This window comes from Cucurbita pepo, chromosome 1 (genome assembly GCF_057944985.1).
Source record: "Cucurbita pepo subsp. pepo isolate OVF chromosome 1, ASM5794498v1, whole genome shotgun sequence".
Lineage (NCBI taxonomy): Eukaryota > Viridiplantae > Streptophyta > Magnoliopsida > Cucurbitales > Cucurbitaceae > Cucurbita > Cucurbita pepo.
Genome location: NC_141798.1, coordinates 1,559,205 through 1,579,782, shown reverse-complemented (window position 1 = coordinate 1,579,782; position 20,578 = coordinate 1,559,205). Strand labels below are relative to the sequence as shown.

Sequence of the window (20,578 nt, the reverse complement as noted above, 5' to 3'; positions counted from 1 at the left end):
TTTTATTAATAATTTTAACTTTTTATAAATAAAAAAATTAAATAATTTTTATCGCATATAAATCATCTATTAATGCCTCATAAATTATCTCTTTTTAATATTATTTTTTAAGCGTATTTAAAGTTTATGTTATTTTTTAGATGATATTTAAAATTCAAGGGTATTTTTATTAATTTACCATAAATAAATTAATAAATACAGACTCTCGAACTCAGTTCAATGAGTTAAATACGTTCAAATGTTCGTTTCCATGTATTGTTGAATCGAAACTAATAATAGCAATAATTTTAGTATAACACATCTTTCAACTGTAACAATGTTTAATCTTTAAAAGTGAAGCGTCGATACGAATTAAAAGTTCGGGTAGATTAACTTTTAAACTTTTAAGGTAAAAATACAAAATGGGTTCGTTTGGAACTTATTATTATGCATTACAGTCCGATAAAATTTCATAAAAGTCTCTATAATTTGATAAACGTCACGTTTTAATATTAAATATGTGGTTTTGACATTTATCATACGGTCATATTCCATTCACCAGTTCCTTATTATGTACCTTTTAATCGTATCTCGTTGAACGTCGAGTTAGATTCAAAGAACAACTTCAATCCATCGTGCAAATAATTAGCTCACGAAACTTGTTGAAATATTGGTAATAGATCGAAGAAGACGAAATCATTTCTTTTGTTATCGTTTGATACTTTATGTTCGTTCTATTTACGGTCGATAACGGACGATAACTAGTGGTCGGCAAGACTAGTGGTGGGCAGGATGAAGGAGAGGATAAAAATAATAATAAACAAAAGTAGTAAATAAAAAGGGCAAAAACTAAAAGTGTATTTATTATTTTTTGAAAAAAAAAAACTATTTTTGAATAAAAAAATAAAATTTTACCCAAAAAGAAAGTATTAATATGTACAATATTACGTCAGCAGGCACCAAAAAATTAAAGGCAAAGGAATCTTCCAGCGGTGTTGCCACGTGTCGTGAATCGAGCGGATTGCTACAAATTTGAACCAATCAGATTCGTGAAACTGATCGGATCTTGTCCGAAGCTCTCGTCCACGAATTCTGATATCCCATCTCTCTTCTTTACGTCCTGCTGCCACGTGTCCAATTTTGCGCTACTAGTTTTTATAATTAAGGAGAATAGTAAAGTATTCGTCCACCCAAAAAGAAAAAAAAAAGGGGAAAAAAAAAAAACTCTCGAAGTCGAAGCCTTCCTGGAGCTCTCTTCAACCGGACTGAAGAACCCACCTAGGGCTCACCTTTGCTTTTTTGTTTTTGTCTTTGCTGGGATTTTTTCTTCGATCCCCAATCGTTGAATTATCTGGATTGCTTGGGAATTTCTGAGAGGGATATTTGGGGTCCAGGTGAGTTTTTTTTTTTTTATTTTTTTTTATTTTTTTATTTTTTTGGTGGATCGCTACTGGTTCTTCTGATTTTTGTTGTAGTTTCTTCTTCTTCTTCTTTTCGTGATTCCATTTTCAGCTATTTATGGGGTTTTGAGCTGTTTGGTTGCTGAGAAAGTGGGTTGGGAATTGGAATTGAAAAGGGTTTTCTGAAATTGTTTGATGAGATTTGGTTTCACTGAAAGGGAGTAAAATTGTTGGGAGTTTATGAATTTTTGCTTTGGTTTATGGGGTTTTTTTTAGTGGTGGTTCGATTTGTTAGCTGTTTGGTTGCTGAGAAAGTGGGTTGGAATTCAAAAGGGTTTTCTGGAATTGTTTGATGGGAGTTGGTTTCACTGAAAGGATGTGAAATGATTGAGTTTCTGATGGATTAATTGAAAGAGGGGATGTTTCTTGTTTGAAACTGTATTTTTATTTTTGTGGCTGTGATTCCTTATAATATTCAACCTTTTTTCACTGTATATGGTTCATGAATTCATTCTCTTTTTTCCTCTGGAAACCCTCTGAATCAATATGCCTTTTTAAGATCACTTTTGGCTTAACTTGCTGGAAGGGAAATAATAGATCTAAGAAGAGCAAAATTTAATTGTTTGGCGTGTTTGTTTGACCTGTACTGCAAAGGGAAAAAAACTTCCTGAAGAAGAAATAATAAAATTCCTCAAATAGCATGCCCCTTTCCTGAAAAAATGTTATTTATTACTAGAATTAGTGTAAGAAATCTTACTAGCTTTCTTCTTCACATTTTTCTGCTGTTTCCCCCTTTACAGTCTCCATAAGTAAGAGCCTGAGAAAGTGTTGTTTCATTTTTCTCTTATTCTTAATTCAGATTCACTGCCGGGCAAGTTCGTGATTGAGACATGGGATTGTATCAAACAGTTTTATGCTTCTTAAATGGTGGATAAAGAATCTTGAAGGAATGTCTGACTTGTGTATGTACAAGGTATAATTTCATTTTCCCATTTTTTTCTGTTCTTCTGATGATAAGTTTGAACTAATGTTGATTTTTCCCCCTAGTAGAGATGCTGAACATAGATTGAGAGTGTTAATACTCGAAAACAAGTTTAGCAAACTGATATGAATCCTCAATCCTTTTGTTAGTGAGGTGGTTTAGGAAGGCAAGAGTCCTTAAATAGCAAAATTATTTATGTGGACACTTCACTGAACAGCGTTAACACTCAACACGATAGGTTTTCTCACTGAACAGCGTTAACACTCAACACGATAGGTTTTCTCATTTGGGTCGAGTTGGTGTCCTCGTAAGGATGCTGAGGAATGACTCCCGAAGTTGCTTTCGGATTGGTGGTTTAGGGATAAAGCAAGAATGCTTTGGTTACATGTTATTAGAGCTCACTTGGAAGGAAAAGAATGAGAAGCTTTTCAAAGATAAGTTAAATGCCATTCACAAGCCTTTTTGTAATTACTCTTATCTTTTCTATCAACTTAGATTGGAGGCATTTTGTTTGATCCTCTTAGGCATGAGAATATCTTGTAGATTGGTTTGTCGTTTTGAAATTGATGGTGGGAGCACGAGTTTTAGATGTGTAATCTTTACCCTTTTGTTGAGTTGATCATTTATTGGCTCAAAAACCTTGACTAATTTGGTGAATGACAATCTTATTCCTTTGGCCAATTTTTTGTTTTAGCTATACCACTACTCACCTCATTTCGGTTGAGTACTAGCAAAAATACCTTATCTTTTGTTTATTATGGTCTTCATCATAGATTTAGACATTTTTTTGATACTAACAAGGCTAGGTTCCTCTAAAGAGCTATCGATCAATGTTACACCTTGAAGTTCATATTGATTTATTTGTTATCCATGCATATGAATTTATTTTTTCATTGATGAGTGAACTGCAAGGAGTTTAGTGGGCTCCAAATACCAAAAGGTGAATTACAAAAGTGCTGTCCAATTAGAAATCAAAGAAGATAGACTATAATCTCTTAAAGGGTGTCTATGTTTGCACTTATACAAAGCACGAAATAAAATCAAATCCTGCACTGAGAATACGTGTGTTCCTCTTGTTTATAAAAAAAACCAAAAGAAAACTCGGTTATAGCGAACTAAAAGATCTTTTACACACCATGGAAAAGGATGACCCACAAAAACTTTTTATAGGCTATATATAAAGGGAAATCCTTTTCTTCAGTCAACTTAATGGATAATACCCTTCTTTTGCGGGCTCCATTCCCATAGTTGGGACACTTATATGTTTTCTTCTTAAAAAAAAGAGAGAAACCTGACCTTCCATTAAAATAAAGTAAAGAACAATGGACAAAAGCGAGGCCTGCATAAGGGTCAATCCTAGAATTTTCTAAATCTAATCTTATCCTACTAATTAATTTAGGGATAACGCCTAGTGGTCATTAGAGCCTTGGACAAATAAGAGGAAATGGGTTCAATTCTCGATGGTCATCTACCTTGGATATAATATTTTATGTATTTTCATGTCAACTACATGTTCGAGGGTTAGACGATTGTTCGGTGAAATTAGTTGAGGTGTGACTTGCCAAGACACTCACCAATGTAAAAATAAATAAATTTAGGAAAAGCCCTACCCACCAAACAATTTCAGTTTGACCATTAGGCCAATGAGTTTATTCTTCTGATTCATACCATGTAATTTTGTTGTTTCAAATTTTTTTCTCATGGTAATACATCAACGTTATTACATTGAGCTCATGCTTCCACCTTCACAATTGAAGTTCTCTACTGGGGACACGTGTTCACTTGTTTCTTGGGAGGATCACTAGAATAGCAAAGATAAACAATATTTAGATTTTTAATGTAATTGACTTAGCATTCCTATAAGAGACGTTAGCTTAATCCTATTTGGCATACTATGCAATCATATAGCCTATTCTTACCTGTTTTTTTGTCTTTAGCCTTCAAGGAAACAAGAAGTTTACTGTTCACTGCCTTGGAGCATTCCTTAAAACACTATCTTTTGGTTGCTTATGATATTGATATGAAAAATTTACAAAAGAGAGAGAGTCGTCCTTGAAGAAGCAAATACTATCTCTGTTACATGAGAGCTCCAAATTTACCACCAGATGATCAATCTTATGCCATTGATAGGATTCAAATGATTTCTTCTCTAATCTAGGATTCAAATGATATCGTCTCTAATCTTTTCACTTTAGACCAAGCATCCAACTTGGCTTTCAATTTATTTTATCTTCTATTTGTGTGATTCTTTACTTGTCCTTATAATGATTTGAGTGAATCTTATAATCTCGGCCGATGTAGTTTGCGTGTGTATTCTACTTATATACATTTGGGTAGAGGACCAAATTGTTGATGCAAAGCAACTTGTAGATTTGCTTAGCTGTAGCCCTTTTCTGTTACCATTGTGTCTCAGAGGTATGTATCTGTTTTGCATAGCCAATTTGGCTTCCAACTGAAGACCCCTTTTTTCTAATTCCAAATCTAGACCCATCCATATAATATCATCATATTAACAGGACTTTTGCAATTCAAGTTCAAGCTAACGACCATGAAATGGATGCCGTAGTATAAGAAGATATCACTGGTATTTGCTGATCTTGTGGTCGGTCATAAGTTGGTGTAGCTGATGTTGCCATTGGGGTGAAGGCGACATCACTAGTAACTGGTATTCTGAAATCCTTAAATTTGCTTCATTCTGAATCAACATGTCTCTGCATATTGTGTTTTACAGTTAAATGGAGATTGATTTTAGCTTCTTGATCCACATTGGAGGCAGAAAGCTTCCACTCTAACAATCTCTTGTAGATGTGCACTCTATAGATACAAGAAGCTAATGGTCAATAGTCTATGCAAAGCTCTAGCTTAAATGGGCTCTGTATTATTCTTTGTTTTCCAATAAGTATCTAACTATTGGTTAGAAAAAATCTATCTCGAGAAGTCAATAATTAAATCCAAGATTAAAACTATTGACTAAGGGTGGGTATGCGTCATTTTTAATTTTCTGAAAGAAAAGAAGCAATAATTTGAGCGCTGTGTGAAATCCTCCTGCCCTTTTATAACTGATAAACATGATGTTTGAGATGATTGGCGAGGATTTATGCACTTAGCAATCATTTTTCCGTTAACAATCTCTAATCCTGTATATTCTGTGGAACAATGATTTATGGATGGATGTTATATAACAATATACTTCACTATTTCTTTCTTTTCTTTTATTATTCTGTTAGATTGAAAGGTCTCTTGCCATTGTGATTTTCTTTGTTTAACTCATTTAAGATTTTAACTCTATTTTGGTTCTCAAACATTTATATTTATTTTAGTCCTAAAACTTTTGAGTGCTCTACTTTAGTCTCTAAACTTTCAAATATTTTGTTTTTCAATCTTAAATTGGATGGTCCAAAATTCATTTTGAGACAATTGACTTCTAATTTGTTACACATAGCTTTGGTAACTTGTCTACATAAACATCTACTCATAATGTAAATTCGTGGAATATGTCACATCTGATTTCTACGAAATAACTTCTTTTTAAAAAAAAATTGATGACAAGGACTTAAAATGATTTTTAAAAGTTTGAGAATTGAATTTGAGCATTTGAAATTTAAAAACTACAGCGGCACAAGCATAAAATTTTTGGGGCCAAAATAGAATGTAAACCAACAATAGCTACTTCATAGAATGTATTTATGCCCTGTAGTTTATGTTGTTTGCATGTAGCATTGGTCGTTTGGGTTTAGGGAGTGTTTGGAGTGACTATCAAGTGTTCAACAACACTTTTTTAACACTTAAGAACTCTTTTTCAAGCACTTCGAATGTCATTCCAAACATGACTTCAGTTCACTTCTCTAATGTGTGTTGTATTGGCTTATGTATTTTATGAGATATAGCAATTTATCCATATTGTTTTAATGTAAGGGAGAAAATATATATTTTCCTTTTATTTTGAATTCTCCTGTCCCGTAGCTTACTACCTTGTAACGGTGTTGCAGCTCAAGGATAATATTTGGAAGGACTTCACTGGGAATGATGATTATATAGTGCCTCATCTTGGTGACGAACTTTGGGATCTATTTGACGTGCGGAGTGATAGTCTTGAGAATTCTAATCCCAAAATTAGCTTTACAGATGATGCTTACAATGCAACTAAGTTCAGTTTTCTTGGTAAGGAGAAAGTAATAATACAAACATCAATCATGAAGAATACAGTTCTGGAAAAAGATTCATGGCCTCATACACCTGATGGTGTTCCTACTTCAAACAGTGACTCGTTCAAAGATGTGAAAATGGAACCAAACGGTCTTAGTATGCCAAACCGCTGCTTTAAAACAGACGTGGGTACAGACTTTGATTACTGCACAGATGATCATATTGTAACTGACAACAGTGCTGCAGATGAGAATGACATGTATCAATATTCTGTCAGTCACATGTCTCAAACAGGTAATGATATTAGTTTTCTGGATGATGATTGTGAAAACAAAGAAAACAACGATCTTCTATTTTATGGGTGGCAAGATATGGAAAGCTTTGAGGACGTAGATAGGATGTTCAGGTAATCGACCTTGTTCATTGTTTTTTTCCCATTTGTTTTGATTTTATGATATAAAGTTGAATTCTTTGATCCACTGTGATTGTGGTTTATGCTTGATACAGAAATTGCGATTCAACATTTGGGCTCGGGAATCTAAGCAATCAAGACGATCTATGCTGGTTTTCCCCATCCCATGGCTCAGAAAAACTCGAAGAAAAACCAACAAAGTCGAACTTTAATTTTTCGTGCTGTGAAGGAAGTACAATAAATGATGCATTGGAATTTAATGAAGGTTCTAATCCCCTGAATTCTGACCCATCATCTGATGGTTTGAACAAAAATAATATTTTAACTGGGTGTAAGGTATATGATGGGATTGACTCTGCTGCTGTTAGTCACTTGTTAGCTGCTGACATACCAGATAGAAAAAGAAATTCTAGAGGTGACTTGATACCTAAACAACAGGTTTGTCTTTGTTCTAATTTTTCTATTTGAAATTGAGTTTTCTGGATCTTTCTTTATCCTTGAACCAAGAATGAAATAAAACCTTTCTCATTTTATTTGTAATTGAGTTCTTCTCTCCCCAGCCTAGTTATGTTCATTGTAAAAAATGAGTGAAGAACGAACCATCTTTTCATGTAACGAAGCATCGTAGTAAAACTCTTAAGGCTCGTTGTAGGATAAAGTAAGAACTCTCCGAGCGCATCCTTCTGGAACTCATCAAATTGAAAACTTATGACTGTAACCTAAATAATGCACAAATTTCTGTATAGAATATCTTCCCTATTAAGGTTTCCAAGGCATAAATAGGGATGCTGATCTGATACTCGAGTGGCATACGAACAGGAAGTTTGTGTCTGAACCTAGAATATAGCAATGCGTATTAACAAATTTTGGTGTCTTCGGCTCTTTCTCGTACAAAATCTACAATTAACGGCCACCTATTTCTGCAGGAGTCTTCTTTTGCATCTAATCAACTACAGGCTGTACCTAGCTCTCATAATCCTTCCTTTGACGCTCCAACAATTGCAGCAAATGAAAATAGAGAAAAACTGTACCACCAGGATTTACCAGCCTCATTCAATAAGAATTTCACTTTGATGTCTATGCCAAATTCGGAAACATTCAGTACTTCATTTCCAGTTAGAAAGCATGCACCAAGATCTGAAAGTGAAATTGATGATGGTCACAGTGAAACTGGCGTAGTTAGCCGAGAAAGTCGAGCGGAATTAGATTCTTCAAATGCACCGGATATATCTTGCCGGAGCACTACGCTAGATGGAATCTCATTGGAAGCAACTAGTTTTTGCCAGCTTCAACAAGTAATGGAGCAGGTAGTAGTATTTTACATGCTTTTCACATCATATAATAGTGTCCCCTGTCTATGTGCATGGAAAAAGTCATTTGCATGCATAGTACTTCGTCCTTCATGCAATTAGCGAGTCGTTCTTTGCCAGCATACCCTAGCCAACAATCTGTCCGTGTCCATAACAAACTTTGGTGGTTTTCTTCAATCCCTTCAATTTGTGGTATTCACTGCTCGCATGTCTGAAATTCTACAAGTTGTAAATTAGATTGTCCATATACCTTAAACAACATCAGTCACGAGGAGACACCAACACAACGCACATGCACCTCAACACATCATTTTCTAGAAAATTAGGACATGGACATGGTCATGGAAAAGTTTGTTTATAAAAGGATGTACATTTGAATTATATCTGCAGAATTGCCTTACATTCCAATGATTTTACATTATGTGTTTTCAGTTTATGTATTTATATTTAAAACTAATGTGAAAGAACCACAAAACCTCATAAAGCTCATTGAATCTCTTACAACTCATTACACATGAGAGCATTGCATTTCCATAATCTTGAGGAAAATGTTTTTATGGTTTATACAAAAAACTAAAAATGAGCCAAGATTCAGAAAATGCTTTGATAATGAACATTAGATTCCTTCACTGGGAAATCTGAAACTGTGATATTATTCTTCAAACTAACGGCTCGAATTACTTATTTCAGTTGGATATTCGGACGAAACTATGCATAAGAGATAGTTTATATCGCCTGGCAAGAAGTGCGGAGCAGAGACATAACTGTGCAAATCTTAATGAGAATATTAGAGAAGATAAACTTGTGAGAATTGCACCGTTGATCGATCAAGACGCTAACAGGCAAGTTATTACTCACCTTATTATTATCAAGTTGGGGCACTTCAGTTTTCTTTCTGTTACCTTCTAGCAATGTGTGTACTTAGGCCTCATTTAGTTCATCTGAATGAGGATGATGGAAAGTTGAATGAAAGCAAATTGAAACGAAAAATTCTAGATTATGCGCACGAAAACTAACTTGGTTAATATTTACTAAAACTATAGGAATGCCAATTGGCCTGTATGGCTGGCTGGTTATCAGTGGTTTCTTGTTTCTGTAAATGCAGAGGATGGGTGAACCAACAGCATTTTACTTATTTTTCTTCTTGTGTATAAACAATGCAGTTAAGTTTGAGCTTCTTTTTCTCTTTCTTTTCCCCGTCTATGTGAGTTATTTCGAACTTTCTCACCGTGGATTTCGGTTTTAACAGGAGTGGACGTTTTTTGGATTTGGAAACTGATACCAATCCTATCGACCGATCAGTCGCCCACTTGCTGTTTCACCGGCCTTCGGATCCATCTGTAATGCCCACTGGTGGTAATGCCTTGCCTCTGAAATCTCCCAAACTGGTAAGCTTTTTACACCTTTCAGTTTTCTTCCTGTTCTGTATGGAATAAAATCATTTCCAGTTAGAGAAACTCGAGAGCGTCTTGTTTTTTCTTATCAATATAGTTCGTCTTAACATGTCACCAATATGCAGGTGCCAGCCGAAAAACAAAATTTTCAGGACGAAACTGGGGGAGCTACAGCTTATGCAGCAGCAGATCAAAAGCCGCTGTCAAATGGGAAAAACTATGAGCAGTAGTAAGCTCTGTAAAATATTGTGTAATAACATGCCAAATGAGGCCGAGCATCGATGCATGGTGTGATTTCCAGTCTATACTCGTTTACTATCGTAATCTCTGTGAAATTTGTTTCTCCATGCATCCTTCTTGGTCAGGTCCTTCAAATGCTTACCTTGAAAGTCTAAGTAGGCTATAATTCTACCTGTCTTTGGCTAATGTATTAAGAGCCTGTTTAACTATGCTGATTACTGAAATATTTTGTGCATTAGTTACTGCTTTTATAGGCTAATCCCAATCCACAGGTCTTGTTACCTACCCGACAGTCAACTAGTGGAGGCTCTTTTTGTTATCTGCAAAAACAAAAAACTGGCACTGTTAGGAAATGGCCTGGCCATGATTTTTGGAAGTTTAAGTCATTTCTGTTTGTATGTTAGTGATTCATTTGAGTTCAAAGTTTAGATTATGTAGCGTTTATCTCTCCGTTTAGATGAATAAATGGTGGATTACTATGTAAAGTTCTTGTCTTTTCATTTCTGAAGCATAATTTTAGGCAGGGCTCAGCTGAATACTATTTGATGCATTGTTTCTACTTTGGGGCTACTCTGTTTTGGATTGTTTAGGGTTCATGTTCATTGTAATGGCAATAATTCTATGCTTATTTTGGAGCCTATGTTCTTTACAATGTTATCTGATGTATTATATCTTGTGGCCTTTGAGTATTAAGAGCTGATGGTCATTTTTTGTTCCTACCCCAAGTAGATATCTATTTGAGGATTGGTTTGCTATGAGCATTCATTTTTAGAGCCTTTTTTCTTGTCAAAGGCTATAAGGGTGGGGATTCCAATGAATACTATGAACACTACGAACGTAATTTACCTGAAACCGTCATGAGTCGTGTAAGTAGGATTATTAGTGCCTTATCTGATAGAGTTATGCTTGGCAGATAAAATAATATATGATAATCGACTCTTTTTTAATTACCGTTTAAGATTCTGTTTTAATCTATTAAAAGATAAATATTATTTTAGCTATATTAACATATGTTTTTAATATAAAAAAAAATGTTATAAAATGTTTTCGTAAATAAGCTACAAAAAAATGTTATAGAAAATCTTAAACTTTTAATGACATTGGTACACGGTAAGTTTTTCGTTATTGTATAAGTTATTTCTAGTGCGCACCATCTATTTCATTCGACATTGAGGATTTTTTTTTTATTTTATATATAATATATGAAGAATTATTTGTAAAAAAAAAAAAATAATTTTTATTTTTCAATATAATTTCTATTAAAAAATTTAAAACATCTAATAAATTTAATAATAAATAATATAATTGGGTATTTTACTAATATAATTTCTAAAAAAATTAAATTTTAATATTGTAACATGCTTACAAATCTTAAACATATTTAAATCCTAATAATTTGGTTTAGAGTTCTAATAAAAAATTTGAAACTTTAGTTTCTAAAAAATCTTTTTTTTTTTTTTTTTTTTTTTTTTTTTTTTTTTTGTAAAAAAATTAGCTAAGACAAAGATCTTAATTTTAAAACAAATTTATTAGGATTAAAATATTAAAATTTAATTTTTTTAGAAATTATATTAGTAAAATACTCTATTATATTTTTTTTATAAATTTTATTTATATGAAACAGAATTAGAAAATAAATAATTCGGCAATACCGCGAACGATGTCGTCCGCTAAACAATGCGACAATGGATTCCGTATGTTCATCGTATTCGGCGAAGCAACTCAAATCGACAACGAAGCTCAAATCGCGTACGGAAAATCTATGTAATTACTGACCTCTCCGGCATTCAGACATTTCTTGATTTAGTCAAATCAAATTCTATATATGTTAATATTCATCTGATTTCTCTGGAATTCGAATTCCGGACGGTGGAATTTTCCAAGTTTGTTGCCTTTCTTCGTCAAGCCATGGATGCCATTTTCAACAGGCTCCGGAATTTGGATGCTTACCCTAAAATCAATGAAGATTTCTACAGGCGGACCTTTTCTGGTGGCATAATCACCATTGCTTCCTCCTTTATCATGCTCTTCCTCTTCTTCTCCGAGCTAAGTATGTTCCGGTGCTTTTTCTTTCTTTTTTCCCTCTGAAAGTCTCGTCTACCCGCCATTTATCTGGCTTGGTTCGATTCTAATTTGAATTGGACGTGATTTTGATTTTATCGGAAAGTTATGGAAGGAGCTTGGGAAATTGTATATTCGAGTTGTGGTTTGCTTGTACATTGTGAAATCTGGATGCTATTTAATCTGGTGGGAATATTTTGATGTTGATTTAGCGATTTGCCCTTTCTCGGTCTTCTTATGGCTGTTCATTATGACGTTAAATTGCAATGTGGTGTGGGTGATTGGGAGACCAGCCATCTTAGGGGCCTGAGGATAACATTTTTTCATTTAATACAGTTTATCCTGACTGGCAGAGGTAGGTAGGAGAAGTTTCATTTTGTGCCCCTTTCATTGTCCTTGCAGTTCAATTATTCATAGAAGCATATCAGGCTCAAACATGATTCTAGGAATTATTTACCAATGGGTTTCATGACCTAAATCTAGAGAAGCCCGTGTTTGCCCTTCACCTTTACCTTTAATCCAATCATCAATGATAGAAGAAATTATCCTCTGCCAAAGGTTATTTCATATTTGAAAATCTGTCAAGTTCTTCTCTTCTAGGATGTTCTGAAGAGTTACATGTGGGGGTTCAACTCTTTCTTCTACAAAGTTTAGTTACTACTTGATGAAATGATGTAATTGAGAAATCTTATGCCTAAACAAATTGATCTTTTGATGTCAAATGATTGACTTTAAGCAATCTAGTGACTCGTGTATCTGACTAGGTTGATTTTTTACTTTTTTTTCTTTTCAAATTGTTCTGTAAGTTTAAGGGTAGTCCAGAAATTAAAGGAGTTATGGTTTAGAAGCAGGCAAAAGAAGTTTTAATGTGGAAAACTTTTTAAGATAAAAAAGCTATAGGACCTCATACGTTAGTTAGATCACTAACATTTTGAGGGGTTTTAAATGTACTTAAAGTGACTTATGCAACTTCAGATCTATGAGTACAGTGAGTCGGTAAAATGTCCTAATTTTTTCACCTCCTCCAAGTGACATCAATGATGCTCCTTCCCAAACTTGACTTTTTGGAGGTAATTGTCTTTTATGGAGACAATTCATTTACATTTTATGAACTTTTTCATGGGCTACGATCAACAATTTCTTGTTGGACCTTGAAGGCATCCTGTTTGGTTTCTACTTTTTGTATGAGTGGACAATTCAGCTATTATGTAGTTTGAAAGTATATATTAAGCCATTTAATATTACGTGGTTTTATATCTCCTTTTATTTTTTGAAGCTTTTTATGACCATCATTTGTGATGTGTGGTTGCAGGATTGTACCTCCATGCTAAAACTGAGACAAGGCTCATCGTAGATACATCAAGGGGGGGAAAGTTACACATAAATGTAATTATGGCTTTTTGTGGCAATGATACTATATTGTTCTTCCTCTGTACATGCATTAACTTTAGATTAATGTTCACCTTTAAAAGGTTTTAAGTCATTAACTATTCCCTTCTTTGGTAGAGGTTGTGAATTTTTTTATTCCATGTGGTTCAACTAAAAGATAGAATTGGAGATGAAGCTTCGATTGGTAGTCCTTTTAAATTTCCAAGAATGTGGAAACTGTTTAGTTTTCTGTTCCCAATGCTGGTAGTTGTGGGTTGGGAAAAACTTTATCTGTAGTCTAGATATTGTCTTTTTAATGTCGTTCAACTAATCGACTTCTTACCTATATGTGAGCTATTGCTTTTGAAATAGGTTTATATTTAAAATTGACAAACTGTATAAATGTGAATTACAATTTATGTTCCTCTTGACCTAGTTTAATCGTCTTTGTTCTATGGGCTCAAACCTTATCCTTTTCTTGTTGGTGCAGTTTGATATGAGTTTTCCTGCGATTCCATGTTCTATACTCAGTATTGATGCCATAGATGTCAGTGGAGAGCAACATCTTGATATAGTATGTGATGCAAGCATCAGTGCTCTGTCTCTGGATCTCTGACTATTTTTTTTCGTATTATTTTACCATTCTATCATGTAACTCAGCTAGTATCTCACTATATACTTCAATGTAGTCTCACATTTTCTTATGCTTGTATACGCTATTCTGTCAGAGCCATAATATAATCAAAAAAAGAACTGACTATCATGGCAAAATCATAGAAGCCAGACCAGATAACATTGGTGCCCCTAAGGTAAGTAGGGTGTATTGTGATGGTTTGTGCCCACAAAAATTTATTACTTGTGTTATCTGTTTTTCCATGGTTATATGCCAGGCTTTTGGTATCACTTGCATTTGCTATAATGTTTTACTTCGTCCATAATTGATCATATGAGGTTTCAGAATTGTTTTTTTGTTTTTTTTGTTTTTTTTAAGAAACGATTTTGTTGATGTATGAAATTTACAAAAGGGATGTAAAATCCATGATGATTACATGAGGCTTTCCTAGTTGTTTAAAGGAGAGCGTTAGAGTATGAAGAAAATAGATTACACAATTTATACCAAGATGAACATAATAAATGACAAGACCAAAGAACACTGAGAAGGTTTCTCTTTATTAAAAAAAATACTCTTTGTTTTCTTTCTTTCCAAAGAACCCAAAAAAGGCCCAAGTGATGTGCTTCCATAACAATGCCTTGGAATTCTGTAAGGAGTTATGATAAGAAGGTCCTTCACATCTCTAGGTAAAACCAGCTGCCAACCAAAGGATTCACGAACTCTGTCCCGAAACTTCCAAGCAAACTGACAATGAATAAAAATGTGGTTCTGAGATTCATCATCAGCCTTACAAAATGAGCACCACCAAGGGGATATGGCCAAGAAAGGCATACATTTTTTAAGGCCATCTTTAGTGTTGATGGCTTTATGAGAGATTTTCCATTTTTTTTTTTTTTTTTTGGATGATTGTCCTTCCAAATACCTCTAGTCTCCCATATCAGAAATAAAATTTTGGTAGAAAATTGACCACTATGATTGAGGGACCATTTCCAAGTGTCTTCAACTTGAGAGAGATGTTTAAGGTCCCAGAAGTTGTCGGTGGTGTTCCAAACTTCTTTCATCGAGGCCTCCTACAATGGGAGAGGATGTAAAGGAGGGTGCATAATGCCAAAGAGGAACTAGTCTCCTAACTAATAATGCAATGTGTTGCTCTGTGGTGCACTTTTTTTAATATCATTTTACTTCTCACACCTTTTTCTAATTTTCCAGTTCTTTGATGTGATATGTAGTATTGATTCTTCGGAAAGTGTATGGAATAGCTGGTCCTTCATTTATACGTTTCCTGATGTTCTGGCTTTATGGACTTTATGATTTTGAACGAACATAAATTGCATTCAGAACCATATACATAACTTCAATCTTCGAAAGCCATATTAACAATTCGCGAGGAAGAATGCTTTGACCCTGCTAAAATATCCCAAAAACTTGCTAGGACAAATCCCTAGTTCTCCAATATCCAGACCAGTTCTTTATCTTCTCATTGTATATCTTCTCATCTTCTGAGATAGCTTAGGGATGACAAAGTAGTTAAAAAGATAAAACTCGTGTGTCTGAAGTTCCTTTACAAAAAGTAATATTTCTCCCCAGCTCATCTTGTGGAGATAAAACGATTTCTTGGATTCTTTATTTTCCTGGATTCTTCTGTTGGTTTCTTATTTTAGAAAAAGTTTCAATTATTCTTTTTATTTTTTTCCCCGTAAAATTTTCTTTTGGCTATTGGTATTTCTTTCTGTTATTCAATTTTGTTTTTTCATACTACAGATTGAGAAACCGTTGCAGAGGCATGGTGGCAGGCTGGAGCACAATGAAACATACTGTGGTTCATGTTTTGGAGCAGAATCGGTACTTTTAGTCCTCTATAATCCTTTGTTTAGTTTTTTTTTTCCAATTTGCAGTTATTCTTTGCATTGCTTTGATTATGATTCTGGTTAGATAATCCATGCTGTTTACTAAAGGCTTTCTCAATTAACTAAAAGAGAAGCATGTGTAAGAAGCAAAGAGATTGGACAATTTACATCAAGAGATTGCATAATAAATAACAAGTTCCAAGAACGTTTTTAAGGTATTTTCTGTTTCCTGGAAAACTCTTTTGTTTCATTCTTTCCAAAGAATCCAAAAGAAGTCCCTAGCAATTTTCGACCACAACAAAGCCTTTGCATGTTCGAAAGGATGCCCCAACAACATAGTGCACAGAAAACCCTTTACATTACTAGTAGAAACTAAATACCAGCGGAAGGAATTCATATGACTGTTCTCGAACCTCCTTGCAAATGGACAGTGAATAAAAATGTTCTGTGATTCAACGTCAGATTTACCAAGAAACACCAGCCAGGGAATAAAGCCATGAAAGGCAGGCGCCTCTGAAGAATTTGATATTATTATTATTATTAAAGATATCCTTTCTGGTTTCCATTGCCTTGGTTTTCTTTATAGCACTTCAGATTGGTAAGAAGCTATCGTATAATTTTGTTATTCATCTTGGATTTTGGAGCATTGGTATTCTTTTCATGTCTTATGTGTTGTATCTTCAGAAAATATAATTTTTATGAGTGACTGGCATATTGCTGAAATGAACATCATTTATCGTTTTGCTGATTTTGATTTTTTTTTTAAAGTTCCGCATATTTCTTGAAATTTCTATCAGAAATGTGAAGGGTTTTCTCCCCTTATCTTGTTTGCAGTCAGATGACGAGTGTTGTAATTCATGTGAAGAGGTTCGTGAAGCATACAGAAAGAAAGGTTGGGCTATTACTAATCAAGATTTGATAGACCAGGTACATCAGATTGTTATAATTGCCATTTATAGGATATTATATGGTGTACTTAGGACTATAGGAGGCAACCAGGTAGCTAGTCACTTAAATATGCAGCCCCACCAGGAAAGGAAAAATAACATGATTCTTCTTGTAAACTCATTAGAGGTTGGAAAAGATGCACATCAATAAACTTATGCATTTGTGTGCTCGAGAAACAAGTTTGATGCATGTCACTCTGAAAATTTGTTGTTTTGTCCCGACTACTATATTATGTTTATTTGTTATGCTTAATAAGTGCTGGATCCATATTCAAGTTATACCACTAGTGTCTGTGCTAACACGGGTGTTGTATCTGATGTGTGTTGGACATGAATATATTACCCACACTAAACTATCCATGCTTCACAAGAGAAGGAAGAAAAATCCTATTTTCAAATGTTACCCATTTACTATCTCTTGTTTTTTCGATGCCCTTAGTTCTAACTTCTATGATTTGTAAAATTGACAAACTCCCTAAGGAGTTTAACAGTGATACGATGCTACTGATACTGTCAAGGCCAACAGCCATCTTATCTATCTTGTATCTATTTGTCTTCCGCCTTTTGTTTCTGGATTCATCAGAAATTATAAATACTGACTTTTGATTGAGGCATTGGTTTCAAATGCCAAGGAACAGATGGCTGTAATTAATTAGGGGATTATATGTGCAAAAGGCCCTTTCATATTTATAAGTTTTTCAATGTCCTTATTCTTAAAGTCAAGTAATTTTTGCTTGCACCAACCATTGCATGAAACAGAGGAAGGCACACTCTGCATATACAAGTCTTGTTTCCAAACTACAAGTGAATCGTGTGATCTGTTTTTGTGGGCAATTAAGATTTATATGCCTTTTCATTTTTTTAGTGCCAACGAGAAGATTTTATACAAAAGGTAAAGGATGAAGAAGGTGAAGGGTGTAATATCGAAGGATCTCTTGAAGTTAATAAAGTAGCTGGAAGTTTCAACTTTGTGCCTGGAAAAAGCTTTCATCAGTCAAGTTTCAATTTTCTTGGGTTGTTCGCGTTGCAAACAAGCGACTACAATGTATGAATTTATACTTTCTTGTGTAAATTTGAAATACACTATACAAAGGGCATGCGTATAGCCAAGCATTGTTTGCTAATCAATCTCTTTTTTCTGCTGTGATATATATTTATCATCCTTATTTACATTTTAAGTTTCATCTGCATGATGCAGGTAAGTCACCGAATAAATAGATTAGCTTTTGGCGACCACTATGATGGCTTGGTAAATCCCCTTGATGGGTAATTATTTATTTTTTTTGCCTCCTCTATAGATGTTTAGTCATTGGAAATGGTTCTAGTACTATTAATAATTCTATTATCTGAGATGAGCTTCCATTACTTGTTCAGGGTGCATTGGAAATATGATAAACAGAATGTTATGCACCAGTACTTTGTCAAGGTAAGAAGCTTTAACCTAGTTTAGAGTAGGGTTTGGTTTCCCTGCTCCAGGGATAGACATTCTTAATATCCCGTTTCTCTTCAAAATTGAACATAAGTTTTGTTTAGATACGTGACATATTTACTGATCAGAATTCTTACTAGTGAACGATGATACACCATAATCTACCTCCGCATCCAAATTTTAAATAAAAAAATAATTAAAAAAACTCTAGGAATTAAGACTAAATGCTATGATGAGTGGGTAAGGATCCGCACAAAGGTGAAAATCCCAACCTATAAAGTCATTTCCTCTCGTCATACAATTGACAAGTCATGAATTCACTTCTCGGGGATTACTCCTCGTCAATTTGCAGTGATCCCAACGTCATCTGGAGTAATTTTGGCACTTGGGAAAATGCTATTACAATTTGAAGCTTGTGTCCATTTACTATTGTGTATGATGAGTGCCGTAGTTTAGAACTGCCCCGATCTGTTAAAGCAGCATACATTGATCCTCATATCGTATTTGTTACTTGGGTTTAGGGTGCAATGTTCTCGCTGATACTTGAAAGTTGTTAGGAAGAACTCTGAATATATCTCCAATTGCAGGTGGTTCCAACTATATACACGGACATCGGAGGTCGTACTGTCCATTCAAATCAGGTATTGCTGAAAGTCCCAGTAAATGAACTTATGCATATTACAATTTTTCTTGGATGATGCCCTGAACTTCATACCAATGAATCTGTGCAGTACTCTGCAACGGAGCATTTCAAGAGTGTGGAGTTCGGAAATTCTCTGTCTATACCCGGAGTTTTCTTTTACTACGATCTTTCTCCTGTTAAGGTTGGTAATATATCTACATGCAAAGTGTTCCTCAAAACAAAAATTATAATGTTCTTCATTGTAATAATGGAACTTCAGCTGCACTGATGGGTGATGCTAAATGTCATCAAGTTCTTGTTTGAGTGGATCATATTTGTACGAAAAGTTCAAAAGAAGAGCATAAACTTTTAGATTTTTTAGTGGGGTAAAATTAAAGTAGGAAATGAAGCATGTGTGTAGACTTGTTCTAAAGAGAAGTGAACCATAAGGCCTTCCATATAATATGTGCCACACATTGCAATCTGTGTTTGACTTATTTTTTCCTATGCATTGTTCAGGTGACCTATTCAGAGGAGCATGTTCCATTTTTACACTTCATGACTCACATTTGTGCCATAGTTGGAGGTACCATATGCTGTCCTTTCTCTACCTCTTCTTCCTCTCGACCTGAGAATAAATACATGCATATTTATATGTTTATTTACACGGTTTCTTTCACTCCATACATCAATTGGACAATGTATCTGAGCTGTCTTTCTGGTCTCGTTTATGTAGTCATCTCTCATTTTCCTTCCTTTTGTTCTCTTGATGGAAAATAGACGTTATTTTGATGACCTCTGTTTTTTCTTCTTTTTTTTTTTTGTTAGAAAAAGCCTTTCTTTTTTCAGCGGAAGATAAATTATGTACCAGGATAGAGTGTTATGTTGATAGATGAAGAGTGGAAGAGTTGCTATGAGAAGTACACCCATAAAGGATGCTTAAAAGAAAAGGAACCATATTTATTAGGTCTTTCCAATAGAGAATTATAAATGGAAGCCTCTTCTAAACAAGTCTTGAAATAGTACTCTTTGCCAACCACACTTCCCACGCAAGGGCTCTGAGAATACAATCTCACAAGACCCCAGCTTTCAACAAGGATGCATGGAAGTACTAAAAAAGAAGGGGGGATGACCCTTGAAGAGTTTGGAAGACATCTTATGGTCGACCGAAGAAAGACCCAACAATATGAACTCTTGAAAACAATACCAAAGCTACTAAGTGAGAGGACACTGAAAGAATAAGTGTTTTGGAGTCTCAGAATTCCTTAGATACAAAATATGCCCATTTCACCGGATGGACATCTGGGGATTCATTCTTAGAGCCTCCAATATTCTATAGTGAAATCATTTATTCCTCCAAAACTATTCTTTTTAGATATTTAACTCTTCGTTTGAATCAACATATTTCCTCCTACCTTTCATTGTTCTTTATCCAAGTGTTGAGAAATGTAGACATATGTCTTAAATTTACTATCCCTCGACGGTATGGCTAAAACCAAATCTCCGTTTGCAGGTGTTTTCAGCGTTGCAGGAATTGTAGATGCATTCATATATCACGGTCAAAGAAAAATGAAGAAGGTCGAAATCGGAAAACTTGGTTGATATCTCAGCTCTCTTCCATGTTAGTGCAGTTTTGATCAAGCTGATACGTTTCATTTGAGAATCAAAATGCAATTGTATCATGATTTAAAACATTCTTATATTCCATTCCAGGGAATTAGATTCATTTCCAAACTGAGGTTAAAATCAGTTCCCCAACACCCCCCCCCCCCCCCCCCCCCCCTCCCAAAAAAAAAAAAAAGGGAAAAAAAGACAAAAATGGGGGGAA

At 34.6% G+C, this 20,578-nt stretch overlaps 2 protein-coding genes and 1 long non-coding RNA gene across 11 annotated transcripts; all 3 read left to right on the top strand.

Moving 5' to 3' along the window:
• Window positions 1-1,163: 1,163 nt before the first annotated feature.
• On the top strand, window positions 1,164-10,072 carry LOC111789693 (protein LNK1). 8 transcript variants are annotated; one of them, XM_023670374.2, is made up of 9 exons: window positions 1,164-1,373; window positions 2,239-2,352; window positions 4,878-5,026; window positions 6,351-6,913; window positions 7,015-7,357; window positions 7,846-8,229; window positions 8,920-9,071; window positions 9,479-9,617; window positions 9,749-10,072. In XM_023670374.2, exons 4-9 carry the CDS (start codon window positions 6,555-6,557, stop codon window positions 9,851-9,853), a joined length of 1,482 nt encoding a protein of 493 aa, XP_023526142.2. In that variant the 5' UTR covers window positions 1,164-1,373; window positions 2,239-2,352; window positions 4,878-5,026; window positions 6,351-6,554; the 3' UTR covers window positions 9,854-10,072. The 8 variants fall into 8 exon arrangements, with proteins under 8 accessions (XP_023526142.2, XP_023526120.2, XP_086979349.1 ...); XM_087123230.1 differs by lacking the exon at window positions 1,164-1,373 and adding an exon at window positions 4,663-4,776; XM_023670352.2 differs by lacking the exon at window positions 4,878-5,026.
• LOC111789718 (uncharacterized) lies at window positions 2,359-3,438 on the top strand. The gene is made up of 2 exons (XR_002814379.2): window positions 2,359-2,599; window positions 2,638-3,438. It is a non-coding gene; the product is annotated as an uncharacterized LOC111789718 (long non-coding RNA).
• A 1,436-nt stretch (window positions 10,073-11,508) lies between the features above and the next one.
• On the top strand, window positions 11,509-20,518 carry LOC111778682 (uncharacterized). Of its 2 annotated transcripts, XM_023658651.2 has the most exons (13): window positions 11,510-11,913; window positions 13,237-13,310; window positions 13,783-13,866; window positions 14,021-14,101; window positions 15,667-15,747; window positions 16,587-16,679; window positions 17,565-17,744; window positions 17,898-17,965; window positions 18,074-18,125; window positions 18,716-18,769; window positions 18,860-18,952; window positions 19,270-19,336; window positions 20,264-20,518. In XM_023658651.2, exons 1-13 carry the CDS (start codon window positions 11,541-11,543, stop codon window positions 20,350-20,352), a joined length of 1,389 nt encoding a protein of 462 aa, XP_023514419.1. In that variant the 5' UTR covers window positions 11,510-11,540; the 3' UTR covers window positions 20,353-20,518. The 2 variants fall into 2 exon arrangements, with proteins under 2 accessions (XP_023514427.1, XP_023514419.1); XM_023658659.2 differs by lacking the exon at window positions 14,021-14,101 and having other exon boundaries at window positions 11,509-11,913.
• Window positions 20,519-20,578: the final 60 nt, after the last annotated feature.

Coding starts and splice junctions, on each gene's coding strand:
- LOC111789693 (XM_023670352.2), top strand. CDS start 2,293: ATGCTTCTTAAATGGTGGATAAAGAATCTTGAAGGAATGTCTGACTTG. Junction 2,353..6,350: donor CTGACTTGTGTATGTACAAG/GTATAATTTCAT, acceptor ACGGTGTTGCAG/CTCAAGGATAATATTTGGAA. Junction 9,618..9,748: donor CTCTGAAATCTCCCAAACTG/GTAAGCTTTTTA, acceptor ACCAATATGCAG/GTGCCAGCCGAAAAACAAAA.
- LOC111778682 (XM_023658651.2), top strand. CDS start 11,541: ATGCGACAATGGATTCCGTATGTTCATCGTATTCGGCGAAGCAACTCA. Junction 14,102..15,666: donor ATAACATTGGTGCCCCTAAG/GTAAGTAGGGTG, acceptor TTCATACTACAG/ATTGAGAAACCGTTGCAGAG. Junction 18,770..18,859: donor GTACTGTCCATTCAAATCAG/GTATTGCTGAAA, acceptor GAATCTGTGCAG/TACTCTGCAACGGAGCATTT.